This window comes from Amphimedon queenslandica, unplaced genomic scaffold (genome assembly GCF_000090795.2).
Source record: "Amphimedon queenslandica unplaced genomic scaffold, v1.1 AMPQUscaffold_13356, whole genome shotgun sequence".
In the NCBI taxonomy this organism is placed as follows: domain Eukaryota; kingdom Metazoa; phylum Porifera; class Demospongiae; order Haplosclerida; family Niphatidae; genus Amphimedon; species Amphimedon queenslandica.
Window position 1 is genome coordinate 6,984 of NW_003546408.1, and position 25,402 is coordinate 32,385.

Genomic DNA, 25,402 nt, shown 5'->3' on the forward strand with positions numbered 1-25,402 from the left:
CAAAGTGAAGCCTTTCTGTGTATAGTATACAGCGGCTGCAATTAATTATTCGCGGTCATAAAAAAATCAATTAAAAACCATGGAAACCGAGGTGTACCCTTATTTTAATCGAAAACGGCGCGATATTGAAGGAAAGCACCTTGCTGCAGTGTTCCTGAGCTGTTGTTCTTCTTGTGTTACTAAGCCTTGGTCTCTTTGGAGCTGCTTTTACCGGTTCTTTTCAGACTACTGTCTCGCCGCATCTTGCCATTCTAGTAGTTAGTGTTTATTGACTTGGATGTGGTTTATTATCACCAGCACGCGGACCAGCAACATTTGCAGCAAAGAGGCTGAAAGAGCTCTGAGGTAGAGGTCCATACAAGAAGTTAACAGAGAGAGAAGGACTCGCTATTGGTGAATGGCTCCAGTAAAGCTAAAGAACAGATAAATAACTGAACACGTGGTCTTATTGTCATAGCAACGGTCTAACAGTTTCCATGGTTTTTAATTGATTTTTTTATGGCCGCGAAAATTGCAGCCGCGAATATACCCCGACCTACGGTATAACGGTAACTGATAGCATAAGCTGACAATCAATAAACAACATCAGAAAAATGTGTATGTTAATGAAAAAAGAAAGTAAAACCATTTGATTTCTCCTCCAATTGATAAACAAATATTTAATTATTTAGATAATATAGTCAAAAAATAATAAAGCTAAACTCTAATCTAAACATTTTGACTAGCTAAAAAGTTAGATCTAATTGTCATCATAAAAAGGGAGGATGGTGCTTGGATTCCCTCCACTCACAACCAGGATCCCAATGAGGCAGCCCAGGGCATACAGGAAGTGAATGATAGCTCCCAGGAGTAGAAGAAAAGAGAATGCTTGAGTCTGGCGAGCCCTGCTCTTAGCCACTGGGCTAAGAACCTGAAACTTAATAGTACCACTAGCTGAACTCAATTGAAAGAGGCCAGCACTACGAGCTTCATTATACTCCACTTCCACATTGCCCACCTGCAATCCAGCAGTATCTACTGTATTCAGGTAGATATAGCGGCCATCAATGACTTTTATTCGAACCTCCAAAAATGTATTAATCTTATTAATAGTTTGGAGAGCAGGCAGCTCGGGATGCTTGAGGACAATGGGTATGACCTTGCAAGCAATATTGACATACTGAGAGAAGAGCAGGATCCACAGTATATCAATGACAATAACAACACTGGCAGCAATAACGTGAAGGAATGAGATGAATCCAACAAAAAAATAAATCAGGAACATCTTCACAAACCCTTTCATGTACCAGTAACGACGCAGGCTCTGTCCCTGAGTATTCTTAATGATGAAATTAGTTTGATGGAAGCAACCAGCAGATATAGACTGATGTTTGCCAAACTCTTTCACTTCTATCTCCGTACGCTGAACATGTCCGGCTCCCACAGCAGACCGTTGACCTCGACTGACAGATACTTGGTTGGACATATTGTATCCTTCCTCTTCCTCTGTTTGGACTGTCTGTGACTCTGTGTCTCCTTATATATAATGGCCAAGATATGACACTAAGAAAACTGCAGTACTCCAGTTCCAAGAATATCATCCCACCACGGGAGTAAGTGAGGGATGGGTAGAGTACATCAATCAAAGCTAAAACACTGTATCCAAACTATTCCAAGATACAGTTGGTAAGTTATTCTAGCTTAACAAAGCCATTAATGCTACATTAGTAATAGATTTGAAATTGACATGTACAATTGCAATAGATTGTATAATTAAATCCAAGAAATTGATGGTAATAAATATCAAGATGGCATAAACCCATTACCAGCTGAAAAGTAAAAGACAAAAAAAGACAGAGTCTCTTCATTAATTAATAGTTACAGTGAAATCAGTAGAAATGACAACCCCTGGCCTTCCAATGGTCAATACCTTAGCATTATCGTTATATGAGAATCTTAATTCTTCAGTATTACCGCCTGTGGGTTAGAGAGAGATGCTCATACATTATTAATATCTTTATTCGACTAGCCTGTCTTCATTGCAACTGAACTAGGTTTCTTCCCGTAGCCAATGATGACTAGGCGCTCCACCCATGCCTTTGTAACAAGCTGACCGCTACCATTACCAGCTCTGTACCGTAATAAAATTAATAACTATTTAATAACTGATGGGAGGGGCTTACTTGCTACTAAATACATTGCCATTGAAGTTAAAATCTCTCAATAAAAATTTTTCGTTCTGATAATCGAAAGAATGTCCATCATCGACAAATAACTGTCCTTTGGCCTTTTCCTGCAATAAAAATTATTAATAAGCCACACCCAATAATTAATTAACACAAGCCACACCCATTAATTAAATACCTGCGCATCCAGTGCAATTAATAAAGTATATGGATCATCCAGTGTAAGCGATGAGGATCTCCTAACTCTTTGTTTCGTTGGAATAATATGACCACCTCTAATGAACAATGGGATCTATGAATAGTTAATTAATTAATTAATTAATATCAATGAATAATAATGAGGAGTACTTTAGACAGAGGGGCTGTCACGTGCTGTCTCCTTCCTCCGTTGTGAGCGGTCTGGTCATCATAATCATACCACAACTGAAAAATAAAATTACAATAAATTTCCACTTGTCCCCCCCCCCTCTCTCTCTCACTGTGCTGCTTCCAGGTAGGTATAACTGAACATAGTTAGCTCCTTCATCCATAACTGGCCTGACCATCAGTCCTGATCCTAATGGAAGGAGCATAAGAGACCTTTATCTTCTCTCTCTCTCTCTTAACTTACCAATCATCATTTGGTCCTCAATATTGTAAGTGTTCTTATCACGAGGGAACTCCAACCATAACGGCCTACACAGAAAAGAGAAATTACTAGTGCTGGAGATACTAATATACAGTACATGTATGCACACATGTACATGTACATGTACTTTTCGATTCTGATAATATCAACAATAACTAAAAAAATTTAAGTCAGAATCAGCTCAAACTTTCTACACAACATAAGTACATCAATATATATCAGAAAATGTAATAAAAATTGGGGGTTATTTCGGAGCTGTTTTTTTGAAAAAAGCATGTATAGCCTTGGGTAATTTTCAAAAATTGGCTGATTTCTTAAAATGGTCATAACTCAGAAATGTTAAGGTAGAATGAGCTCAAACTTTCTACACAACATAAGTACATTAATATGCATCAGAAAATGTAATAAAAATTGGGGGTTATTTCGGAGCCATTTTATGGGAAAAAAGCATAGGCTATAGTACAGGGAAATTTTCAGAAATTGGCTCATTTTTTTAAATGGCAATAACTCGAAATATATAGTTGGAATCAACTCAAACTTTCTACAGAGCATAAGTACATCAATATTCAATAGGCATCAGAAATGTAATAAAAATTGGGGGTGATTTTGGAGCCATTTTTTGGAAAAAAGCATGGGCTATAAGTATAAGTACAGGGAAATTTTCATACTTAATTATATTAAATACTTATTAGAGCTTAAGCTCCATCCTTCCTTACCTAGCGACAGGTAGTCCGGAGATGTGACTCTGATAAAAGAGAGTATACCAATATGGGAGGAGCTTATATCGGAGCCGCAATGCTTCACGAATCACGTTCCTATTTTCCTCGTCCATTAGATAAGGCTCACGTCTCTTAGTGTCAATATGGGCATGTGCTCGAAAGAAAGGATAAAAGGAACCAGCCTATAATAATAATAATAATAATAATAATAATAATAATAATAATAATAATAATAATAATAATAATAATAATAATAATAATAATAATAATAATAATGAATATCAAATGCTTCCTACCTGATACCATCTTGCAACAAGCTCTTGTCCAGGGTCTTTAAAAAATCCGCCCACATCCGCCCCCACAAAAGGTAGCCCAGCCACACCCACTGAGAGTACCATTGGTAAGGAGGCCCTGAGGTGGTCCCATGCTGCCATATTGTCCCCAGTCCATATAGCACCTATAGGAACATTTATCCTTGAAACCAGACAGGTGGGTTTTAAAGGGTTTTACCGTAGCGTTGGCTCCCGGCAAAGAAAGCTCTTGAGAGAACAAAAGGTCTTTCTCTTCCACCACTTCTCATCTTATGACCTTCATAAGTAGCACTGTGCTGTGGAGAAAGAGAAAGAGAGATGATTCAAAATATAAACAATGTCTAGTGTAAGCTTACCTGTAACATTCCATAAACATTATGTACATCGCGATGCTCCCATTCCCCGTAATGTTTGGCATCTTTATGCATAGTGATCTCTGGACCGTTAAACACAGATGGCTAGATAAAGCACGCCCACATAATTAATAACAATGATACAATATTAAAAAGGATACCTCATTCATGTCATTCCAAGTGTAAAGATTAAGAGTTGAACCCTAAGAAAATTGATAATAATAAAGTAAAATTTCATTAATTACCTCATATTTATCAAGTGTGAATTGTTCAGACCACCATTTTCTGTTGTCAGGATTAAGGAAGTCAATCCAAGACGATGAACCTTTTAAACAATAAAAGTGGGTGGGGACATAGGAAGTGGCTTACCAGGCCAGCACCATCCCTCATAAGTCGATCCATCAGCTTTCTTGACATACAGACCTTTAGAATCAGCTTCCTGTGGAGGTGTGGCATCACATGATAATAATTAATAATTCAAGTACCGAATGAATGTGATAGCCAGACTCTCTCTTTATATGAGGATCAATAATGGTCACCATCTTGAGAGAGAGAGAGGGAACAAAAAGGAGAAGAAAGAAAGAGAGAGAGGGGGGACAGTAGAGAGGGAGAAGGATAATGATAACTTCATTCCATTGTGCTTAACCTTTCTTCCTCTTGTTGCCAGTTTATTCTGCATCTCAGCCGGATTAGGGAACTTCCCAGTGTCCCAAGTGAAGTATTTCTTTCCATTCGTGTGCTCAATGTCAAGCCACAAGACATCGTACGGCAAATCATTCTCATCCAACTGTCTATCTACACTGCAAGCAAGCAAAAGGGAACAAACTGAAAACAAAGACACAGAAATAAAGAATACTTTTCGACGTCTTTCTCGTCGTTATAATTCCAGCGACACTGATGATAAGCAACAGCAAAATACTAACAACAAAAAAAACAATTAGAGACAAGATCAGATGAGTAAAGCATTACAGGAGGTAGAGCAGGAAAGCCAGTGAGTGAAGCATATTGTCTAAAGACATCATGAGGGCGTGGCCCAAGTATTATAAATAGATCAATGATTCCGCTCTCAGAGATCCAGTGAGTGTCAGTCTGTGGTATTTCATCCGTTGATTTGAACATTGCCATCAATTTACCAAGAATGTTCTGTGAGGAATGAAAATAATAATAAATTAATGGGCTGACAATACCTGATTGGCTGTTGATGAGGTAATGTCTATCCAAGTTTCTGCAGCATTGTTCCAGAACACACCTATCGTCTTACTCCAGCTGGAAAGAGAGAGGAGGGGGGATAAGGGGAAGGGAGGGAGTGGGTAAGAGATGAGTAAGTGGTAGATCATTATTACAAATATTGATTTACTTGTGTGCCAACATTACTGGTATTGAGCCATAAAGTGCCATTTTGTTATTCAGCTCATACTCAAACACGTCAAGATTAAACAATCTATAAGGATCGCCATCACTAGAGGATGAAAAAAAGGAAGAAAGTTGTAGAAATCACTCAATATTGGTACATGGTATCATTGGTATTGAAAATACTGTCTACAATTTCTCACTTGGTGTGCTTTAATTGGAAACTATCGGCATGTTCTGGTATGCCATATACATGTTCAACTCCAGGAAAAGAGACATCCAAACTGACAGAGCTAGGACCTAAGGGGGAACCAAGGGAGCCTGTACAATAATAATTGCCTTGATTAAATACCGTAAGGTTTCGAATCATGATGAGACTTGAAATTCTCTTCCCACATTCCCTCCTCCTCTTTCTCTCCCTCCTCTTCTTCTGCCTTCTCTTCTTCCTTCTCCTCTTCTTTCTCTTCTTCGTTTGCTCCATTTGTTTCCTCTGCCTTTTTCTCTCCTTCCTCTCCATTCTCATGAGTCTCAGTTGGTACAGGGAGTCTATTAGTAAGGGGCAGAGTCAATAGCTAATCAAGTGGGAGTGGTCAATAAATATAACTGACTTCTTTGCCCGATAGTGCTCAATATTCAAGAGACCTCGAGAATTAAGTACAACAGCAATTTCCCCATTAATGGAAACGTCTATTTTAAACGGATCGAAATTGACGACAGCTTCGGCCGTCTCTGTGGTAACAACCACACCCTCGCTTGACCTCTGAACCCGACACCTATAGAGGTGAGAGAAAGAGAGAGGAGGTGAGAGAAAAAAAGAAGAGGAGACATAAAGAGAGAGGTAGGTTGGAGTATTATTAATTATTTAATGTTTTCCATTACTTGTCTCGTTTCGGTTCGCCCACTAAAGACTCTTCCACTTGATACCTCTGTCTCAGCGGGCTCTTCTCGTTGATCTTAAGTCGTATCATGTTATCGCTCAGCGTATATAGCTCTGCTCTCAAGACCACGCCCGTTTTCTTATTAACCACGTCCATTTTACATCCAGAGTCTTCGATGAGGAGAGACTCAGGAGAGACAGCATATTGAGAGGGGCCTGGAGTGAGAGCCCTGTTCCTCCTAAGGGGAAAAGGATAGAATACTATCTATACTGTATTAAATAATATATAACCACCACACTACACAAAATATTATATAAAATGTGTCAACAAATGCATTTTGATTAATTGTCTCACTTGCAAAAGCTGGATTGCTCACAAGTTTTAAAGTTGTTTCTATCAACTGAGCCAGAGAACCCAACGAGGAGGAGGAGAAGGAGGAGGAGGAGGAACAAGTGAAGGGGATAAAGGTTCAACCCTTTCCCCATTGACATTGTGTACATTGTAATTAAAACAGTACTCGTGGGTGATCACGTGAGCTTTGATCAGTAATTGTCGTCATATCCTGTTGGTGGGTAGAAAAGGTGTGGCTATTAGTCACGTGATCATCAGAGGCGTGGCTAGGGACATTCTTGGAGACGAGACCGAAAAGAAAAGTAGAGGGACATAATTTGAGATAATGGTAGGCGAGTGTCTATACTGAACTGTTTATTTGTTTTTTAATTTAGGGAGTAGAGCAATCTTTGCCGCTTGACCTGGCCAAGAAATGTAAGTTTTGAAAGAGAGAGAGTGACATTGTTTTATTATTTCCTCAGTTGATCCGGACGAGATCAAACGTCTGAGCAGGAGATTCAAGCGTTTGGATTTAAACAAAGATGGCTCTCTCTCCCTGGACGAGTTCATGTCAATACCAGAGCTCCAGCAGAATCCTCTTGTAAAGAGGGTCATTGATATTCTGGACACTGATAGAAACGGTGCCATTGACTTTCAAGGTAGATAAACTACTCCTGTCCTTCCTTTTTGATTGCTTCCCATCATTCAGAGTTTATAGAAGGCGTCTCGCAGTTCAGTGTCCAAGGAGAAACGGACAAGAAGCTTAAATGTAAGTATGAGATTATTGTGGAGGAGGAAATTATCTTATGATGTAGCATGATTTACTCTTCCTTCTGCCATAAAAATAGAATAGATATTAATTCTTGTAATTATTGTTTACTGACTTGCTTCCTCTTTGATTCCTCCCCATTGCATTTATTGTGTCTTTCTCTGCAGTTGCTTTCAAGATATACGACATTGACCAGGATGGTTTCATCAGTAATGGCGAACTTTTTCAGGTAACATATGAAACAATTAAACTCTTGTTTTATTTCTCTCTCTCTCTTTGTATTTCCCTGTAGGTTTTAAAGACTATGGTTGGTAGTAATCTGACAGATAAGCAGCTACAAGAAATTGTTGATAAGACTATTTTGTATGCTGACAAAGACAACGATGGAAAGATATCTTATGAAGAGTTTTGTGACGTATGCCATCATCTTGTTACATAGCCTCATCCTCTCTCTCCCTTTAGGTGGTAGGCGGTTTAGATGTTACATCAAAAATGGTTATAGACTTAAAATAATAATATTAATAATAATCATTAATAATAATATCAACCTTTGTTAGCTACTTATTCCATTAAGTCAACGTGTTCTTCTCATTTTTCTTTCTTCTCTCTCTCTCTCTTAAATTAGTGTTAACTTCCAATCATGCATTATTATTATTATTATTGTTGTTATTACTGCTGGTATACTGAGAGATCCTGTCCTAATCTTTATTCCATTGTCTTTATTTTTACAATGTTCAAAGATATTAAATGATAATAGCAGCAAGAGTTGAAGGAATAGCTTGATCTATCCTTGCCCTCTCCTCTCTCTTCTCTTAAATCTCTCTTTCCCATCTGTTTATGTTATTGTGGAAAGAGAAAGTAAATAACAATTGGCTGATAATGCACACACAGACGGGCAAACAGTATACACTGCCCTCTTAATAGAGATCATAACAACAGCTCTACAAATAAACAAATTTAAAGCAACCGTTACATAAGCACACAATTTATTAATAATAAATTTCAAAGATATTGTAGCTATCATCGAGTCTCAATAATACTTCATTTCAGCAAAGAAAATCTTGGCTTCAATGGTGCGGTATTCTTCTTTATAAATCTCATCGTAATGAGGCTGAAGTGCTTCCTTCACGTCAGAGAGCCACTGCGTCATTTTGGGGCGTCCCTCGGCAAGATTGACGCCCATTTTAAGATACTGAGTCACCTCGGATGCATAGAGAAGATCAGCAATGGATATCTCATCTCCGGCAACAAACCTTGTGCTCTTCAAGAAATAATCCTCAACAACCATGACACTTTTCTTGATAGTTGTCTGGGACTGCTCTAGGATAGCTTCTGGTGTGCACTTCCCAGACTTACGAGGCAAGACTGCCTATAGATAATAAATAAATAAATAATGTATTAGCATTCTTAGTGACTTCGGTGTGGTGTGATTTTATGCTTTGTATAAATATCAAAGGCTCTTATCACTTGCTATGTAAGGTATTGCTGTTTCTATGGCAATCTAGGTTTCGTACATTTTTATTATTTTTCTATGGCTTTTGTTTATATTAGCGGCTCGCAAAATGACACTTCAATGCAACAGCGCCAACTCGAAATACCGCCTGTGATTAGTACATATGAAAACTAACACCTGAACAAGTTGTAATAATGCAGCCGAATCTGCTACCAATAGAGAGTAAAGGCGGATTTACAATATGACATTAGGCCAGCGTACCGTCAATTTTTAATCAAAAGCGTGGGCGACTTGACCTTTTGACGCATGCTTTCCGCTGGAATAGAACCAGATTCTATTCCAGCGTCAACGTAACGTCAGGACTAGCGTAATATTGTAAATCCGCCTTAAAGGCGGATTTACAATATGACATTAGGCCAGCGTACCGTCAATTTTTAATCAAAAACGTGGGCGATTTGACCTTTTGACGCATGCTTTCCGCTGGAATAGAACCAGATTCTATTCCAGCGTCAACGTAACGTCAGGACTAGCGTAATATTGTAAATCCGCCTTAACGGTAATTTAGGAGAACTATCATGGGCTAATGCCTAATATTTAGAGTACATGCATGAGACATTATAATAATACCAGGGTTTCCAATAAAGCATGCTAAGTGAGTTGACAAGCACTACAATACAGTACATGGCATTTGGAGCAACTTTAAAAATTCATAAAAAATCCAAATGTGATCTGAATCAGCTCAAACTTTCTAAAACAAAATAAGAACATGCATATGTATTAGGAAAAAATATTAAAATGAAAAATTCTCTCCTTTTGAATTTTGCCAAATTTGGCCTAAGACTGTCTACCGTCAAGAGTATAGCACAAAATTTTTGAGGGCTGTAAATTTTATGGATTTTGCAATTTTTTGAAGATTCGGAAAAATTACTTCCGCAATTATTAAGGCACAAGATGGCAGACGGTATAAAATCACGAAAATTAAAGCCACAAAATAGATGTTTAGGTAAATTCGCAAAATTTCCAGCCCTCAAAAATGTTGTACCATACGGTATAGTACAGTGATCTTGGCCTGATTTCAGAGCAACTTTTTATAATTTGATTGGAATTAGTTCAAAGCTGATACACAACATAATGATAAGGACATGTATATGTATTTTAAATTGAAGAGTTTTCTCCTTGTGATTTTTGTTGAAATACCCTGTACAATAGTACAGGGTCTTTGGCCCAATTTTTGAGCAACTTGACAATCCACTGACATTAGCACTATGCCAAAATCCAATGGGAAACCCTCAATGATACACAACGAATCACTTACTGTTAAATAATAAGCCCCACAGCGTAAATTCTGAGGAAACCAGCCAAGAGCCTCGTCAACCTTCCCTTGCTTCTTTAGATCTTTAGGATACCAGTGGTCAGCCAGACCATGCTTGTTGCATATGTACTTCAGGATTGCAGTACTACATCATGCAATATGAAGTACATTACAAAGCACTTTGCATAAAGTGGTTATAATTATTATGAATTAAAAAGCCCCACCCTTAATTAAACCAATTAGAATTAAACATTCTTTACCTCTCAAATAACGTATATCCATTGTCTTCAATTGCTGGAAGCCTCCTGCTTGGATTAATGGATCCTAGCTCTGGATCGCTCAAATTTTCACCTGAAAGTGTACACGTGGTTAAAAGTAAAAATGCCAAAAGATGGAGGGTGTGGCTGATGCAAACTTACTCTCTTTGAGGCTTATCTTGACATATTCATAGGGTATATTATTAGCAGCAAGGAGGAGCATCACTGCTCTACATGGTGGGGATACTGTATCTGCTAGCAGCCTCAACTGAGCACTCATATTTAAGCTGAAACCTGGGCTGAAGCATGCAAAGAGTTAATTATCTCCAAACATTCACACCCTAGCTAACGCCCACACAATAATTAACCACCCACGTGCATACATGCTTCAAAAATGGCTACTTTTCTATCTCTGCCTTTGGAGGACGTTATTTTCCCTCAGATCCTTTCCCGACTTGCTCCTTTGGAAGTATGGTCACTAAGACTTGTTTCTCGAGACTTCTACTCACTTGTTTACGAATATTATGCTACAAGCTGTCACAGAGTGGACTTTATCAAACTAGAGGAGCTCAATGTTCATATTGTCTGTAGGATATTGACTCACTGCCAGAGACTCAAGCAGCTCAGATTAAATGGTGATTGTCTCAGGCATCATGGTAACAGTAAAACTAAAGGTGACCATATTTTGCTGTCACTGAAAAGAACGAGACCTTCTCTTTCTGTGCTGCATTTACAGTCCTTACTTCTTTCTGGAACAGCAGTTGATATCTTAAAGGATTGTTGCAAAGATATCAAAAGACTCTCACTCATTGACATAACTGTAGAAGGAAAGCCAAATGAGATGAGTAATATAATCAGTGATGATTGCTCATCGTTGGAAGAAATTAGAATTGTTGACTCCTCTTTCTCTCATCACCGATTACAGACAGTATTACCAGAACAAAAAGAATTGAAAATATTAGAGGTACAAAAGACTCTGATCATAACATTATGTCAGACATGGGGTAATGAGTAATAGCAAATATGGTTATGTTATGCTGTATTTAAATCAAAATTTAGCCCATGACCATAGACAGCTCAGTCAAAATTGGCTAAGGGAGAATTCTCCATTTTTTGATATGCATACATGTTTTTTAATGTTATAAAAAAGTTTGAGCCGATTCCAATCAAAATTAGCTTTTTTCATTAATTTTTAAAGTTTAAAAAAAATTATTTTAGCATTTGTAATGTCATTTTTTTAATTTTATTCCCTTGTAGCTAAGCGGATGCCATCATGTCAAGCTTGAATTCATATTCCCTTCCCTACCTTTCCTCCATACACTCTCCTTTAGTCACTTATCCTGGATATCAGACCAAATATTACTGACAGCAATTGAGTATTGTCCATTGACTGTATTGGAGGTCTCTCATTGTCCTCTAGTGACGTATAAAGGATTGCAGATGTTACAAGAAAAAGGAGTAACTGTTATTAGCAATGTATTATCACCCAATGTAATACCAACATCATCTTTTACAATAAACCAGATATAAAAAATAGTTAATAAACTAGGTAGATTTTATAGGTGTGGCTGGTAGAAGCTTGTACTTGTGATTATAAAGATGCCTGTTTTATGCACTCTCATCAAACGATGGCAAGCTACGTTGCAGGCTCTTCAAATGAACAGCAACAGGTTACAAACTACAGGCTACTTATAGACGATATTGCAACAAAACTAACTAGAAAAGATGTCAATTTTTTGACAAAAAGACACCACCTTGAGCTGGATCAATCAGAAGGATTAGATCCAGAGCCAGGCTATGTTCTCCAGTGCATGGAAGACAAAAGAATATTTTCTGCAAAGAATCTTGAGACACTCTCAAACTCATTAAAGAAGATAGGAAGGAGAGACTTGGCTGAATTGATAGTGCAATTTGAAAGTATGTTTTTGTACATTTATAGATAGATATGACTGCTTTTATTGCACTTATTTCAGAAGGTAAATACGTACCTGTCTTGAAAGAACCTAAACAAGTGACAGATAAATCAACAACATCAGTGCATCATCTCATTCACCGGACGGGTAATAGTCGATGGAGCTTTGATACTCCAAAATCTTTTTATCGTACCAGCAGTGAGCAAATGGCGAAGGATTTACAAGACAAGCAAATGGAGTCAGAGATTGAGATTGCACAAGATACTGCAAAAAATTTGCAGAAACAATTAGACTTGTTTCTGTCAAAGTACCAGCTTGTTTTGCCTAAAGATATGAAAACATCTTTTGCCAATGCATTGACTCATGTCAGAGAAGCTAATCATTTACTCAGCTCAGCACAAAATCTTTCACAAGATGTAGCCTCTTCGCACTTTCAACGAAACACAATGAGCCTCTCACTCCCCACAGTTCCCAGTTACTTTCATCCTTCTCAATCACCAGGTGAGTAGAACATGTTAGAATAGTGTAACATAAAGCATGACATGCATGACAATACACTCCCCCTCACTCTCAGTAAATGATACTCAATAAATGAGATGAGAAGATGATGATGCAAGTCAGTTATTAATACAACAGATCAATTATCATAAGGACCACACACAATTTCCTGCTATGTTAGCAGGACATGCATCTAATGAGCCTTGTGTTATTTATATGTTTTACAGGTACACTGCCTGATGTCTCTAACTCACACAATCATACTCAACAACAAGAACAGCCACCAAGGCATGAAAATGACAAGCCTAAAGGTTTTAGACGCCACTAACAAATAATGAACAAAGTTTTGTACATTTGTAACTTTTTGGTCAATAATGATTAAGAATTATTTTAATTTTTAATGTCAAAAAATTGAAAGCTCAATTGCCAAGCATGCATGGCATCAAATTTACATGATAGCTCAGATTTGCATATCTCCATTCATACATACAAACAGCTGTTTTAGACTTGCAGGTGACACATATTTTCATTATGCTACACTTCCTTTCAAAGAGTCGGTTTAGATATATATGATGTAAACTATTGCCATTTTCATAATTCATCCGAAAGATATGGCAACAAGTTTCTCTGCAGAAGCAGATGTCAAATCATATTCTACTTCACCAGAATATAGTCATCACAAAGATTATAAAGCCTTGATCAATAAAATTTCGGAGAAGCTGCTTAGAAGAGATGCAATTCAGTTAGGATATGACCATAACATTCCAAAGTGGTACAGTGAGGTTGGAAATGACTCCCAAGATGCCACCTATACCCATCGTGTGCTCAGTTATATGGAAGGAAAAGATATAATATCTCCTACCAATGTAAGAGAACTTGTGCGCTTCCTAGATAAAATTGAACAAAAGGAGCTATTACAGTTAACAGTGGATTTTGAAAGTACCTACCCATAAGCTTTCATTTATATTGTTTTTTTTGAATAGAAAAACATATTGCAGATAATTGTGGTGAGGCCAACAAGCTAAACCGACCTATTGCATGTGAAGAGGATGTTAGAATTGATCGGCCACTTTCAACTCAGAAAAGTGCTGAAAACATCAGGACACGATTTCTTCCATCTATGAAACGTTCAAGAAGTGATGAATCTCCCTTTTCATTTTCAACCAGAAAGCCTATGATAGCTAATACCAAAACAGGTGCTATATGGAGTAATTCTAACTCTCCTTCAAATCTACTATTGGGGACTTCTCCACCAGTTCGTTTCAGTCAGTCACCAGTTGCTCTTGATCAACCAGATTTAAATCCAACTGATTATCATTCTATAGATTTCTTAAAGCAATTACAAGCACAATTTACTATATCACATGCTGTAGCCTATGCAAAACTGATCAAAGATTTTATCAAGCCAGTAATGCAGGATGATGCCAATTTGCAATCACACGAAAATCTTACAAATGCTTTTTTTAAAATTCAGGAAGTGATTAGTAGCCTAAATGAAGCATCAAATAACCTGGCCATAAACAATAACCCTTCTTCTAATTATGACCACAGAAATCAAGTGGTTTCACAACCTATCTCTATCCCACCTAAGGCTAACATTTCTCCACTTCATAGTGGTGCTTCTGTTATCACTGCCAGCCAAGAAAGTACAGGTAAGCACAAAGTAAAATATGTCCTACTACGGCTTTCATATTATAAACTGTTACATATTTTTATCTTTGTTCATGATAAAATTTTTAATTCAGGTGAACATGAGCTTAGCATGTCTATGGAGAAGCAAAGAACTGCTGATCATCAAGATCCAAGTAGAGATGATTCAACTACAAAAAAGACTAAAAAAGCCAAACAATTCAAAATTTTTAAATAGACTAATAATGCACAAAATGTTGTACACTTGACATTTGTAAGTTTTACTAATTTTTAACGTTACAGATCTTTAAAAGCTCCTTTCTCTCTTGCCAAGTACACCATAGCATGCACAGCATCAAACTTAGGTGAGAGCTCAGACTTACATCTCTCCATCCAATCATTCAAATGAGGTCTGTCCTTCAGCATATCAAGATCAGCCATGTAGAACTGGGTAAATTCACAAGCAGCTTGTATGTCAGCAATTGATATCTCTTTACTGTTGATGAATGGAGTATCCTTAAGGTAGTAATTCTCAATTAGGTTCATGCTCTTCTGTAGCATGTTATACGCCTCTTCAACATTTTTCTCCTCCGGCTCTTTACCAAGCATCTTTTTAGCAATATACTATAACAACAAAATCCATGGATTATTTTATAAATAATCTAATACAAAATTATGTAAAAAATCCAATGATGCAATAGTATCATGTCATATATATGGAAAGGTGATAGGTCTGTGTCCAGGTATTAATATGCATCATTTCCCTACCTTCATGAACATATAGCCAGCAGCTCCCATTCTCAAATTGCCCGTATGCCAGCTAAGATATTCATCAATTTTTGCTCTCTTGCTCATATCGCTTGGATACCAGTGATCAGGTAATTGGTATTTACTTACAATATATTTCATAATTGCAGAGCTGCATCATTACAGAGCAGGGAAGGAGGAATAGATTCAACTTTAATAAGAGTATCATCAATACCTTTCAAATAAATAGAATCCATTGTCATCAATTGCAGGGACTGTACCACTGGGGGCAACTTCTAAGAAATCCTTTCTTGTATGCTGGTCACCTTTTCATGATACAAAATCAAACATTAATTTTATATAAATTAAAATCTGCAAATACCTACCACTGGCAATGTTCACTAGCGAGGGAACAAAAGGTATTGCATTTGTCTCTAGTAAAAGCCACACTGATCTAGATGGCTGAGAAAAAGCATCAAAGAAAAGCTTAAGTCCAGACATGTTTCTGGTTCAGATTTAGCCACACCTCCAAGACAAGCAATCAAATTAATCAAATCTAAAATCTCATTCAAAATAATTTAATTTATAAATAATTCATTAAAATTATTATTTATAGTTTACTATTAAAAGTTCCTTTCCCTCTAGCTCTGTACAGCAAAGCATGAGCTCTGTCAAAAGATGCACCGAGAGTTCGTGTGCATCTATCCATCCATTCCTTTAATTTTGGACTCTCTCTCAAAGGATCTATCTCTCCTTCCACTATCCACAGCTGAGTCAGTTCACACAATGCTTGAAGATCAGCCACTGTAATCTTGTGACTATTAATGAATGGGGTGTCCTTTAGAAAACGGCTCTCAATCATCTTGACACTTTTTTGTAGCATCTTCTTTGCATCTTTAATTCTCTTCTCATCATGTACAAGCCCCATCATCTTTTTACCAATGTACTAGAAATAGAAATAATAAAACATCAGCCCTTCTTCTAACAAAATAGTGAATATGATTTAAGGTCAGCACCTTGTGGAACATGTAAGAGGCAGCTCCATTCCTCAAGTTATCAGTGTGCCAACTGAGATACTCATCGATCTTTGCTCTTTTACGTATGTCTTTAGGATACCAGTGATCAGGTAGCCTGTACTTAGAAACAACATACTTCATTATTGCAGCACTGGAGTGAGAGAAGAGAGAGGGTATGTGAATGTGAATGAGTGACTGACAATGGTGAACCTTTCAACTAATTGAAATCCATCATCATCAATAGCCGGAACCTTACCAGCTGGTGACACTTTACGAAACTCTTCCTTAAACCCATCCCCTGGAAAGAATAGAAGGGGAAAATTAAAATTAATTATAAATTAGGCTAAAAACCGCTCTACCTCTTGCCAAGTTGATCAAACAGGGTTCATAAGGAACATTATTAAACTCCAGGAGAATCAGCAATGCCCTGCATGGCTGAGAAAATGAGTCATAATAAAACTTCAGCATTTTTCAGAAACCTCTTCAAGCCAAAATAAGACCACGCCCATTCAGAGGTGTGGCTGAAGTTGCAGTATGCTTCCTTTGGTTTTGCTCTTTCTAATTTTTTCTTTTCTCTTTGCAATTTTTCTCCTCTCAGACTGTGACCTTGTCTTGCTGTATCATTCCTATTTTAAGGGCAGAGGGACACTGACTAGTAAATTTGGTGGTAAAGTTGTGTGGATCACTGGTGCTTCATCAGGGATAGGGGAGAGCCTAGCATACCTCCTCTCCTCCAGTGGAGCTAAACTGATCCTCTCAGCAAGAAGAAAGAATGAACTGGAAAGAGTTTTAGAGAAATGTCAAGGTTTGTACTTTGCAATAATATCCAGCTATTATTGGCCTTGCCAGCAATTAGTGTGGGCGAGGAATATGTAGTTAAGTATGGTGTCATTCATTCATTCATTCATTCATTCTGTCCAGAAGCAACTCTTTCTTTTTCATTATTTATTTTATTGATTTTATGTAGCTCTCTCTCCCCTTGACAATAAAAACTCTCACTCTATACTCTGTCTTGACTTATTGCAGTACGATGAACATGAGAATCATGCTAAGAGAGTCATTGAACAATACGGGAAGGTAAACATTAATATTGCATCCTACTATTTGGAAGCAAATAATTATTTATAAATATTCGTAAAAATTTAAATTTGATCAAAATCAACTCAAACTTTCTACACAGCATAAAAACATAATATTATGCATCAATAAAATAGAAACTTCTCTTAAAACCATTTCAACAAAATACCCTGTGTCTTTAAAAACTTTGGTTAGCTCTCTTTCAAATGTCTCCTTTTCTTACTCTATAGGTCGACTTTCTAGTTAATAATGCTGGTCTCTCACAGCGTAGCGTTGCTGTAGAAACAAAGCTTGAAGTCCCTAAATATTTGCTAGACTTGAACTTCTTTGGCACAATCAGTTTAACTAATGCAGTCCTACCTTACATGATGAGAGAGAGAAGTGGCTGCATTGCAATAGTCAGTAGCATTGCTGGAAAAATTGGTAAAGAGAGTTAGTGCATCATTAATTTTATCATTCCTTTTTTCATAAAGGAGTGCCATGTTCTACTGGTTATAGTGCTAGCAAGCATGCTTTGCAGGTCTTTGGTGTTATAATTATATTAGAGGATGAAATTTTATTCAATTTTAGGGATATTTTGATGGATTGAGGATTGAAATGCAAAGCTCAGGCATCAGTGTAGTCAGTGTGTGTCCTGGTGCAACAGGAACCACTGACTCTAGGACTGTCCTTGGAACTGCATTAGATAAAGTATAACAGCAGATCAGTTAGCTATTACTGATATAACTCTTGTGCTTTGTTGTTACAATAGAGCACTAGTCCTCTTCCTTTCCAATCCAGAATGTCAGTTGAAAGATGCTCTTATCTTATTGGGGTTGCTATGGCTAATGAGTTGGAGGAAGCATGGATTTCCCAGCATCCGCAGTTATTGTACACGTACATCAATCAATATGCACCATGGACAGCTAAGAAGTTAGTATGAGGACTATTGTAATAATCTTTTAAGCCTCTTTCTCTCTCTTTCTATAGATTAGGCAAAACTGTAGGCCAGAAAACGTTTGAAGCTAACAAAAAGACAAATTCTACATGATGATTATGATTTACAGGCACTATAGCCCAATTATAGAATGTTCTTCCTTTTATTAATTTTTATGTGTGTATCTTAGATGTAAACTTTGTTCTTTTTCTGTGGTTTGTCGTTTAGACAAATGAACAAAGGCTTGATGGTCACTAGGAGCTGTACAAGGTCTTCTTTCATTGTCTTTTCAAACTCTTTCTTTTTTAGTTTAATAGGCATAGGCAGGATGACTTCCTTCTCTTTCACTTGCTTCCTTACCTAAATAAAACCGACATGTAAATCATAAAATAATTTAATAAGTACTAGTAAAGTAGTTCTGACCTGATAAGTGAATTCTGCTAAATGAAATTGGTATAATTTATCTTCTACTTTTATCAATCTTCCACGTATGCTGAAGTTTACACCAGGACTCTGAGGAATATTAAATTAAAAATTATACAATACAATTTAATCTGATCGGTCTCACTTTAAGTGATGATGGGCTCGTTTCTTTGGTGGCTCCAGCAAAATTGAAATGAATTGGATAATTAGGATCCAAAAGCTCCTCAATATCACCAGCCTAAATTAATACAATGTAAGTATGATTGTGTTTTAAATTATTTTCACTAATTACTTCATCAGTGTCTGTTGTGTCAGTGTCCAGTCCTAACTCTTGGTTACTCTCACTGTCACTTATAATAATTTTTCCATTTTCATCTGTTAATAAATAAAATACAAATAAATTGCAATTTTGAGTCAAAAATGATTACGTCAAACACCCCGGTATAATATTATTATTCTGATTTTTGAGTAATGGGCATCTAAATGTATTTTAGCGCATTCTTAGTGTATGTTCTTTCTTTACCCTTTATCTCAAAATCGACTACCATCTTTTGCTTTATGCCTCTAGAGAAGTCATCTACCATAAGGTAAGTGTCTTCCTTTTTCTTTTGTTTCTCGGCTTTCTTCCTCCTATACTCTTTGAGTCTCCTCTGTTTCCTCCTCTTTCTCATCAGCCATTCAAATAATATCTCTAAGATCCACCACAATGGAAGGAGTGGGCAGTAAATAAAGAAGAATGTTGCCTTGATTATCTCCATAATGTCGTGAGTTGTTCTATAATAAAAAGATTCAAATGACAACACGAAGCATAATGATATGCAGTTACTTTACTACACAGGTACAAGTGTAAGGTTTCTCCCACCAAGCAGTTACTTCAAAGTCCTTTGCCTTTTGCCTCTTCAACATTCTCAGGTGTTTCCTATGCAGTCTCCTAGCCTTTTTGGCACCTGAGCACATACCATCACAGGTCCTTGGTCTCTGGGCTCCACTCTCCACCACGTCCTCCTGTCCAACATGGCGTGAGGTGTCTTTACCACTAGTCAGCTTTGAGGCCTTCCAGGCTGTATTGAGAGCTGTTTTAGTACAGCAGATGCAGAAAGCAGAACAGCAGAGTGAAACACACCTTGACATTGCACCACAACATTGGTTCATTGCTGGTAAAGCAATTTGACCTGAAAAAGACATTATGAATGCTAGTAGTATGTTGTGTGTGTGTGTGTGTATAAGTATAACCTTAGACTTACCAGCAAATATCAATAGTGATACTTTAGCTAGTCCAAGGAGTATCAGTACTACTGCTATGATTGCAAATAGAATGAGAGCTCCAAAATGTGATGAAAACCAATCAGTGATGTCACTTAGCCATTCAAGATTGAGCCCTTCAAAATCATAATCGAGACCAAAGTCAATGGGAGAGAACTGATCAGGAGACTGGAATTCAGGAGGAGGCGGGCAATCTGAGATATTGTTACCACACTATAAAGAAAGAGAGGAAATTCGAATACACATGCACATGTAAGATATTTACTGAGCAGCCACAGTATCCATAGCAGAAACAAGTGTCTAGTGTTTCAAATATAATTGTAAGATTATCCAGAACCTCTGCAGATTGATCCAGCAATTGAACTAAAAAAAAGAGAGAAATTTGAAGTGTACAAGAAATTCGAAGTGTGCAAGTATACCATTCAATTACAGCATTATACATTATAATCAAAATTGATAGTTTCGCAGTTATTACTTTCACAATTGTTAATCTGTCCTAGTGAATTGAACGAGTGAACAACAAATGATACATTGGCCTGTTCCCCTGGATCCAGAGTCAGTATTTTAGCTGATATCCAGTCTATACCAGACGAGCAATGGCTCACTGAGACTTCATAAGTTGCAGTCAAAAACCCAATATTCTGTATGTATACCTGGAGTAGTCCAGTGGAGCTTAGAGCTTCAAAAGAATCAATGTATGCTTCTAATATTCTTGCAGGAGATCTGCATAAAACATAAATATGAATGGTATAAGTTCTTTGTACATCCTTACTTATTAATTACTAGTCTAAGGTTGTCTGCTTGCATTGATATGGTAATGAGTGAGCGTTGTATTCTCTGAGCAATGAAGTTGAGTTGATAGTCCGTGGCATTGATCCTGTAGCTATTTTTATGCACCTCACCAAAGCCATGGAGCATGTAGAGAGGCTTCAGTCCAGATTTTACCCTTTCCTGGATGCATAGAAATAATTATAAAGCTATTATCCTAATGCATGTACATGTAAAAATTACCTTATCTCTCTCCCAAAAGTGATAAGGCTGGCCTTGGAGGCAACTGATGGAAAGGAATAAAATTATCTATTATTAAAATTGTACATATACCTTCCAAAAACATTAGAGCATCTATCGGTCTGATGAGTAAAAGCTGAATAGCTGACACCAATTTTATTGCAGTGATAGCCAGAGAGAGCAAAGTGCTCTTTACCAACAAGTAGCCATTCTGACATGTTGTATAAAGAGTCCAACTGGCCAGAGGCTATAGCATCCGATACCCAATCAGAGGGAAATGTCTCGATGTTAGAAATGTCTGGAACAAGAAGGTACTTGTGATTGAGGACTTGAATGAAATCGCTAGGATAAAAGTCTGCAATGTATTCGGCTCGTATCTATATTAAGAAAAATTTTCTATGCATAAAACTTTGGTAAAGAACTTACAGTTTTATCTGTTGAGGACCTTATTCTACGCGTTGGTGATAGCACTAAAGTATCAAGTCTCTCATAGACCTCTTCACCACTCAGAGTACTATATGAAACCTTTTTAAAAATAATTGCATTAATAACTGCATGGTTCTTAATATTACCTTATCAATTTCAATCGTAATGTTAAAGACAAATTGTGCAGGATGTAGGCCAAACACAAAATCACTAGAAAATAGAATAGAAAATAGTGACCGATAAAAATTAACTCTCTTTTTTATTTACTATAATGGATCAAATTCCAAGCAGTGCCCAGGATTGCTTCCTCTGTTGCACCATTTCGACTCTCCTCTCTCATACGCATTATTACTTGTACTACAGGAACAGCAGAATCCCTGCACAAACAAGGAGCCATTATATGGGCACTTAGAGTTAATCCTCTTACTTGACTATCAAATATTCTTCTTCCGTTTTTAGTCTTAAAACCACAGGCAGCTTCATCCTCATTGCTGTACCAGTCATGACGACATCGCCCCTTCTTCTTGTATACCATATTTTCATATGGTTTATGATTAACATACTAAAAAAATAATACAGTTTCCTTCTCTCTCTCTTAATTTTAACTTACTCCAATTCCATAGAGTCTATAGTTAATGAAAACTGGAGATTTAGTTACAGTAATCCTAACGGGAGTCTTGAGCTGAACGTTTTTCTTAACTGTTGCATCGTGAACGCGACGAATATCAGCTCTGATGTGCTGTGACCTACCCTACAAAAATACTAATTAAATTTGTTATTATCACTATTAAAAACTAATAATATCAAGCTAAAATATTAATAATGAGAACCAGACGATAACATTTATGTTATTGTCTGGTTCTCATTATTAATTTTAGCTTGATGATCATCTTTCGTATGCTTCAAATATACTATTGTAGTAAATGATCATAGTTGTCATGATGGCATACTTCATCGGCTTGAACAGTCAATGCCACAACAAGCTTCTTTTTACAGGCCGTCCCGTTTGGTTGGAATATCTCGCCACTACCATCATTGATGCACTCCCTAATGGAGCTTACTGCGGTTATTGAAGAGGAAGAGAGGAGGAAGAGAGAGGAGACTGAGAGGAAAAGGAGAAGTGTTTCTTTTGGCGTCATCGACGCGTGTTGGCACGTGGCGAGAGTGGCCGGGTGTGAGCGGAAACCCCGGGAAACTAAACCAATACAACAAGATGGCGGATGAGTCTTCTTTTGATTTCAGCTCTTGGAACTGGAGAAAGGAAGGAAGGAAAAGAAAGACAGAGGCAGAGGATGACGTGGAGATAGTAATGATAGAAAAGAAAGTGAGAGAAGGCCCACGAGTGAACCCTAATGACATCAAGTTTGAAAATGATGATGATCTGGACTATGCCATTGCATTATCACTCCAAGAAACAGAAAATAAAAAAGCAAAGAGACCAGACTATGCAGCTCACCATGTTACCAGTCCTTCCTTACTAAGTACATATGATCCAAGATCCATCGTAGACGAGAGATGGGAACTTGAAGACCCTCATCCTAACATACACGAACTCTTTGTACAGTTTGATGCCATGTTCTTTGAGCGGAGGCTAATTAATGCGGGCGTGGCTGTCTCATGGGGACCAAGAATGACACTGTTAGTGGGCAGAGTCTAAAGCAACTATGCATTTACATGTACATGTATACTATGCATAATAAGACGTATAAATGGATTATACATTTTAAATAATAAAAATAGCATGAACATGTATTATACTCTAATTCTATTTCTTTGAGTTTAGTCTTTATTCTTTGTTCTCTTTCCTCCTCTAACCCTGCCACTCCTCTCCCTCTCTCTCTCTTTCTTATTCCCAGGTGTGCTGGTTTGTGTTATTACCAAACCAGAGCTGGTTTTTGTTCGATAAAGTTAAGCGAGCCACTTCTCAAATTAAGACCCAGGAGAAACTTAGTGGAGACACTATTAGTAAGAAAAATTAATATTATAATGAATATTTTTGCTCTCCTCTTTCCTGTTAGCATGAGATGATACATGCTTTGCTGTTCGTTACATCAAATAACAAAGTAAAGCAAGCCACTAAGGATGCCCCTAGTAATCATCTTCTAATTAATAGGACAGGGAATCCCATGGGCCTGAATTCAGAAGTCACATGGAGAGAATTAATAAAATGACTGGAGCTAAAATAACAGTACGGCCATAATGAGAGAGAAATTTTGATTATTATTTCTTCCTTAGGTATATCATTCGTTTCATGATGAGGTAAGTAAGTACTGATCTCATTATGTCTTCTCTTTCATTCCTCAGGTACTCCTCTAGGTTAACCTGTACAGACAGCACTGGTGGAAATGCAACGGACCTTGTCAAAACAGAAAACCATTTTTTGGAATGGTACGACGATCCATCAATCGAGCGCCTTCCAAGAACGACCACTGGTGGGCGGAACATCAAGCAACTTGCGGCGGGACTTTCATTAAAATTAAAGAACCTGAGAATTATTCTGCTAATAAGAAAAAATATTCAAAAAAGGAGCACGTGAAATCAAGAGATCTCAAAACTATGCTTGATTCCTCCTATAGTAAATCCCATACTCATACCACAGAGAATGAGACTGATTCTGGTACTGGAATGGAAGTTATTGATTTGGTGCCCGAAGATGACTCTGTGAGAGAGAAACGAGAGAAGATGCTAAAAGCAGCCGAAAAAAGATTATTAAAATCGGCAAATAACAGCCCTAGAGACATTCGAAAATTTATGGCCACACCTAGCAGCAAGACGACAAATAAATCCACCCTTAGCAACCAACAATCTACTAGCAATGACATTCTTAAAACTGAATCTACCTCTATTAATAATAGCCAGGCAAGTGGGAGCGGTTTGATCAGTCGAACTGATAATCGTCTCTGCCCAGTTTGTGGACGGAATGACATACCAGCTGCCACACTGAATGCTCACATAAGCTTTTGTCTTGAAGAAATGGAACTGTCAGGATCTGATGATAATGAATGAAAGATACAATGCATTCAATGAGAGAGAGAGAGAGAGTACTCAGAATATAATCACCATGTCTTTATACTTATTGTTGTCATTATTGTTATTGAATCTCTACTAAATTAATCAATTATGACTATTATTAGATTAAGCTAAAGCCATACAAATCCCTGATAATTAGGGCACTTGGGCAGTACAAAACAAACTAAGGGGCGGTTGCAACATTGCATGCCTAAGTATGTTGTTCTAGTGCAATGGACTAAAATTTATGATTGAAAACAGCACAGTTTGTCCTAATTCGTTCAGTATTGCCTTTATTCAGTAACTTCAAGTTCTGATTCTTAAGCGAAACAGCTCATGATTAATCTCTCTTTTTTGTTTGAAAAAGATTGATTTGAAGGTAACATATCAAAAACACAATTCAATTCATGGCAAACACATGTATACATGTACTATAAAACTTAATGTGTGTGCATTGGTGGTAAAAGATTGATTTGAAGGTAAGATACCAAAAACGCAATTCAATTCATAGCAAACACATGGCATACATGTAGCTACTACAGAACATAGTGTGTGTTCATTGGTGCCAGTGGTGGAAACTGCATCATATGTGGCATTGGTGGTGGGTTTATTGGTGGTGGTTGCAGTGGTGGTTGTATGAGTGGCTGTATTGGTAACTGTATGGGTGGCTGCATGAATGGTGGGTACATCATGGAGGGTCCATATGTCAAGGATGGTGGATCATAAAACGGCGTGTAGCTTGTATAACGAGTCCTTTTTCCTTTATATCGATGTTGCTTCTGTTGATATTGCTTCTGTACTCGTCTCCTATAAAAAGCATTACTAGTTTGCATGCAAAGATGACGGATCTTACTTTTTATTTAGCTGCAGTGAAACCTCTTTTTTGATGAATTTGATCTCTTCGTTTTTCTTTCGCTCTTTTCTTTCGTTCTCCTTTCTGTCCCTCTCTCTT

At 37.3% G+C, this 25,402-nt stretch overlaps 10 protein-coding genes and 1 long non-coding RNA gene across 11 annotated transcripts; 6 read left to right on the top strand and 5 right to left on the bottom strand.

Moving 5' to 3' along the window:
* Positions 1-1,729: 1,729 nt before the first annotated feature.
* LOC100641339 (neutral alpha-glucosidase AB) lies at positions 1,730-6,935 on the bottom strand. Its single transcript, XM_011406203.2, has 25 exons — positions 6,759-6,935; positions 6,406-6,642; positions 6,135-6,299; positions 5,879-6,072; positions 5,730-5,826; positions 5,534-5,635; positions 5,364-5,442; positions 5,146-5,319; positions 5,033-5,094; positions 4,823-4,976; positions 4,662-4,718; positions 4,546-4,615; positions 4,422-4,501; positions 4,338-4,379; positions 4,180-4,281; positions 4,023-4,119; positions 3,809-3,969; positions 3,510-3,694; positions 2,776-2,840; positions 2,645-2,721; positions 2,514-2,588; positions 2,344-2,457; positions 2,163-2,272; positions 2,010-2,110; positions 1,730-1,956 (listed from the first exon to the last, which is right to left on the bottom strand). Exons 1-25 carry the CDS (start codon positions 6,902-6,904, stop codon positions 1,847-1,849), a joined length of 2,856 nt encoding a protein of 951 aa, XP_011404505.2. The 5' UTR covers positions 6,905-6,935; the 3' UTR covers positions 1,730-1,846.
* Positions 6,936-7,016: 81 nt separating this feature from the next.
* LOC100640962 (calcineurin subunit B type 1-like) lies at positions 7,017-8,262 on the top strand. The gene is made up of 7 exons (XM_003387240.3): positions 7,017-7,083; positions 7,130-7,169; positions 7,217-7,393; positions 7,444-7,503; positions 7,671-7,732; positions 7,796-7,918; positions 7,966-8,262. The coding sequence occupies exons 1-7, from the start codon at positions 7,081-7,083 to the stop codon at positions 8,014-8,016; spliced, it is 516 nt and encodes a 171-aa protein (XP_003387288.1). The 5' UTR covers positions 7,017-7,080; the 3' UTR covers positions 8,017-8,262.
* Positions 8,263-8,374: 112 nt separating this feature from the next.
* Positions 8,375-10,873, bottom strand: LOC100641594 (glutathione S-transferase theta-2-like). Its single transcript, XM_003387244.3, has 4 exons — positions 10,688-10,873; positions 10,529-10,619; positions 10,272-10,413; positions 8,375-8,872 (listed from the first exon to the last, which is right to left on the bottom strand). The coding sequence occupies exons 1-4, from the start codon at positions 10,803-10,805 to the stop codon at positions 8,534-8,536; spliced, it is 690 nt and encodes a 229-aa protein (XP_003387292.1). The 5' UTR covers positions 10,806-10,873; the 3' UTR covers positions 8,375-8,533.
* A 46-nt stretch (positions 10,874-10,919) lies between these two features.
* Positions 10,920-12,070, top strand: LOC105313073 (F-box/LRR-repeat protein 15-like). Its single transcript, XM_011406205.2, has 2 exons — positions 10,920-11,489; positions 11,783-12,070. The coding sequence occupies exons 1-2, from the start codon at positions 10,920-10,922 to the stop codon at positions 12,053-12,055; spliced, it is 843 nt and encodes a 280-aa protein (XP_011404507.1). The 3' UTR covers positions 12,056-12,070.
* Positions 12,071-12,153: 83 nt separating this feature from the next.
* Positions 12,154-13,302, top strand: LOC109582775 (uncharacterized). The gene is made up of 3 exons (XM_019997701.1): positions 12,154-12,442; positions 12,499-12,939; positions 13,164-13,302. Exons 1-3 carry the CDS (start codon positions 12,154-12,156, stop codon positions 13,262-13,264), a joined length of 831 nt encoding a protein of 276 aa, XP_019853260.1. The 3' UTR covers positions 13,265-13,302.
* Positions 13,303-13,547: 245 nt separating this feature from the next.
* LOC109582770 (uncharacterized) lies at positions 13,548-14,803 on the top strand. Its single transcript, XM_019997692.1, has 3 exons — positions 13,548-13,875; positions 13,920-14,588; positions 14,682-14,803. Exons 1-3 carry the CDS (start codon positions 13,548-13,550, stop codon positions 14,801-14,803), a joined length of 1,119 nt encoding a protein of 372 aa, XP_019853251.1.
* Positions 14,786-16,843, bottom strand: LOC100639318 (uncharacterized). The gene is made up of 8 exons (XM_003387227.2): positions 16,688-16,843; positions 16,539-16,626; positions 16,329-16,479; positions 15,927-16,258; positions 15,699-15,817; positions 15,548-15,638; positions 15,334-15,484; positions 14,786-15,189 (listed from the first exon to the last, which is right to left on the bottom strand). The coding sequence occupies exons 1-8, from the start codon at positions 16,794-16,796 to the stop codon at positions 14,863-14,865; spliced, it is 1,368 nt and encodes a 455-aa protein (XP_003387275.2). The 5' UTR covers positions 16,797-16,843; the 3' UTR covers positions 14,786-14,862.
* Positions 16,835-18,518, top strand: LOC100641721 (dehydrogenase/reductase SDR family member 7-like). Its single transcript, XM_019997700.1, has 7 exons — positions 16,835-17,133; positions 17,296-17,405; positions 17,636-17,828; positions 17,879-17,925; positions 17,976-18,095; positions 18,157-18,317; positions 18,375-18,518. Exons 1-7 carry the CDS (start codon positions 16,863-16,865, stop codon positions 18,433-18,435), a joined length of 963 nt encoding a protein of 320 aa, XP_019853259.1. The 5' UTR covers positions 16,835-16,862; the 3' UTR covers positions 18,436-18,518.
* LOC109582771 (uncharacterized) lies at positions 18,488-21,976 on the bottom strand. The gene is made up of 16 exons (XM_019997693.1): positions 21,869-21,976; positions 21,709-21,818; positions 21,588-21,651; positions 21,442-21,540; positions 21,109-21,392; positions 21,019-21,061; positions 20,780-20,958; positions 20,483-20,730; positions 20,273-20,370; positions 19,989-20,220; positions 19,571-19,916; positions 19,268-19,518; positions 19,037-19,119; positions 18,890-18,982; positions 18,745-18,834; positions 18,488-18,681 (listed from the first exon to the last, which is right to left on the bottom strand). Exons 1-16 carry the CDS (start codon positions 21,974-21,976, stop codon positions 18,508-18,510), a joined length of 2,502 nt encoding a protein of 833 aa, XP_019853252.1. The 3' UTR covers positions 18,488-18,507.
* A 635-nt stretch (positions 21,977-22,611) lies between these two features.
* On the top strand, positions 22,612-24,555 carry LOC100641847 (sprT-like domain-containing protein Spartan). The gene is made up of 6 exons (XM_003387246.2): positions 22,612-23,079; positions 23,298-23,406; positions 23,460-23,504; positions 23,555-23,629; positions 23,677-23,700; positions 23,758-24,555. The coding sequence occupies exons 1-6, from the start codon at positions 22,655-22,657 to the stop codon at positions 24,445-24,447; spliced, it is 1,368 nt and encodes a 455-aa protein (XP_003387294.1). The 5' UTR covers positions 22,612-22,654; the 3' UTR covers positions 24,448-24,555.
* A 245-nt stretch (positions 24,556-24,800) lies between these two features.
* Positions 24,801-25,390, bottom strand: LOC109582776 (uncharacterized). The gene is made up of 2 exons (XR_002185218.1): positions 25,304-25,390; positions 24,801-25,257 (listed from the first exon to the last, which is right to left on the bottom strand). It is a non-coding gene; the product is annotated as an uncharacterized LOC109582776 (long non-coding RNA).
* Positions 25,391-25,402: the final 12 nt, after the last annotated feature.

Bases quoted from the DNA above. Each gene is read 5' to 3' on its own strand.
- LOC100641339 (XM_011406203.2), bottom strand. From the start codon at position 6,904: ATGTACACAATGTCAATGGGGAAAGGGTTGAACCTTTATCCCCTTCAC. The intron at 4,616-4,661 runs GTACTTGAATTA...ACACCTCCACAG, and splicing joins CTGGCTATCACATTCATTCG to GAAGCTGATTCTAAAGGTCT. The intron at 2,458-2,513 runs GTACTCCTCATT...AACTATTCATAG, and splicing joins TGACAGCCCCTCTGTCTAAA to ATCCCATTGTTCATTAGAGG.
- LOC109582775 (XM_019997701.1), top strand. From the start codon at position 12,154: ATGGCAAGCTACGTTGCAGGCTCTTCAAATGAACAGCAACAGGTTACA. The intron at 12,443-12,498 runs GTATGTTTTTGT...CACTTATTTCAG, and splicing joins ATTGATAGTGCAATTTGAAA to AAGGTAAATACGTACCTGTC. The intron at 12,940-13,163 runs GTGAGTAGAACA...TATGTTTTACAG, and splicing joins TCATCCTTCTCAATCACCAG to GTACACTGCCTGATGTCTCT.
- LOC105313073 (XM_011406205.2), top strand. From the start codon at position 10,920: ATGGCTACTTTTCTATCTCTGCCTTTGGAGGACGTTATTTTCCCTCAG. The intron at 11,490-11,782 runs GTACAAAAGACT...ATTCCCTTGTAG, and splicing joins AAGAATTGAAAATATTAGAG to CTAAGCGGATGCCATCATGT.
- LOC100640962 (XM_003387240.3), top strand. The intron at 7,504-7,670 runs GTAAGTATGAGA...CTTTCTCTGCAG, and splicing joins AACGGACAAGAAGCTTAAAT to TTGCTTTCAAGATATACGAC. The intron at 7,733-7,795 runs GTAACATATGAA...ATTTCCCTGTAG, and splicing joins GTAATGGCGAACTTTTTCAG to GTTTTAAAGACTATGGTTGG.
- LOC100641721 (XM_019997700.1), top strand. From the start codon at position 16,863: ATGCTTCCTTTGGTTTTGCTCTTTCTAATTTTTTCTTTTCTCTTTGCA. The intron at 18,096-18,156 runs GTATAACAGCAG...TTGTTACAATAG, and splicing joins TTGGAACTGCATTAGATAAA to AGCACTAGTCCTCTTCCTTT. The intron at 18,318-18,374 runs GTTAGTATGAGG...CTCTTTCTATAG, and splicing joins GCACCATGGACAGCTAAGAA to ATTAGGCAAAACTGTAGGCC.
- LOC109582770 (XM_019997692.1), top strand. From the start codon at position 13,548: ATGGCAACAAGTTTCTCTGCAGAAGCAGATGTCAAATCATATTCTACT. The intron at 13,876-13,919 runs GTACCTACCCAT...TTTTTTGAATAG, and splicing joins GTTAACAGTGGATTTTGAAA to AAAAACATATTGCAGATAAT. The intron at 14,589-14,681 runs GTAAGCACAAAG...TTTTTAATTCAG, and splicing joins TGCCAGCCAAGAAAGTACAG to GTGAACATGAGCTTAGCATG.
- LOC100641594 (XM_003387244.3), bottom strand. From the start codon at position 10,805: ATGAGTGCTCAGTTGAGGCTGCTAGCAGATACAGTATCCCCACCATGT. The intron at 10,620-10,687 runs GTAAGTTTGCAT...GTACACTTTCAG, and splicing joins CAAGATAAGCCTCAAAGAGA to GTGAAAATTTGAGCGATCCA. The intron at 8,873-10,271 runs GTAAGTGATTCG...TATTATCTATAG, and splicing joins GTGGGGCTTATTATTTAACA to GCAGTCTTGCCTCGTAAGTC.
- LOC100641847 (XM_003387246.2), top strand. From the start codon at position 22,655: ATGGCGGATGAGTCTTCTTTTGATTTCAGCTCTTGGAACTGGAGAAAG. The intron at 23,407-23,459 runs GTAAGAAAAATT...CTTTCCTGTTAG, and splicing joins ACTTAGTGGAGACACTATTA to CATGAGATGATACATGCTTT. The intron at 23,701-23,757 runs GTAAGTAAGTAC...GTACTCCTCTAG, and splicing joins ATCATTCGTTTCATGATGAG to GTTAACCTGTACAGACAGCA.
- LOC109582771 (XM_019997693.1), bottom strand. From the start codon at position 21,976: ATGGTATACAAGAAGAAGGGGCGATGTCGTCATGACTGGTACAGCAAT. The intron at 21,393-21,441 runs GTAAGTTCTTTA...TTCTTAATATAG, and splicing joins GGTCCTCAACAGATAAAACT to ATACGAGCCGAATACATTGC. The intron at 18,983-19,036 runs GTAATTAGTGAA...GTATTAATTTAG, and splicing joins ACACAACAGACACTGATGAA to GCTGGTGATATTGAGGAGCT.
- LOC100639318 (XM_003387227.2), bottom strand. From the start codon at position 16,796: ATGCTGAAGTTTTATTATGACTCATTTTCTCAGCCATGCAGGGCATTG. The intron at 15,818-15,926 runs ATAAATAATAAT...AATCTGAACCAG, and splicing joins GGAACTTTTAATAGTAAACT to AAACATGTCTGGACTTAAGC. The intron at 15,639-15,698 runs GTAGGTATTTGC...TATCATGAAAAG, and splicing joins GCTAGTGAACATTGCCAGTG to GTGACCAGCATACAAGAAAG.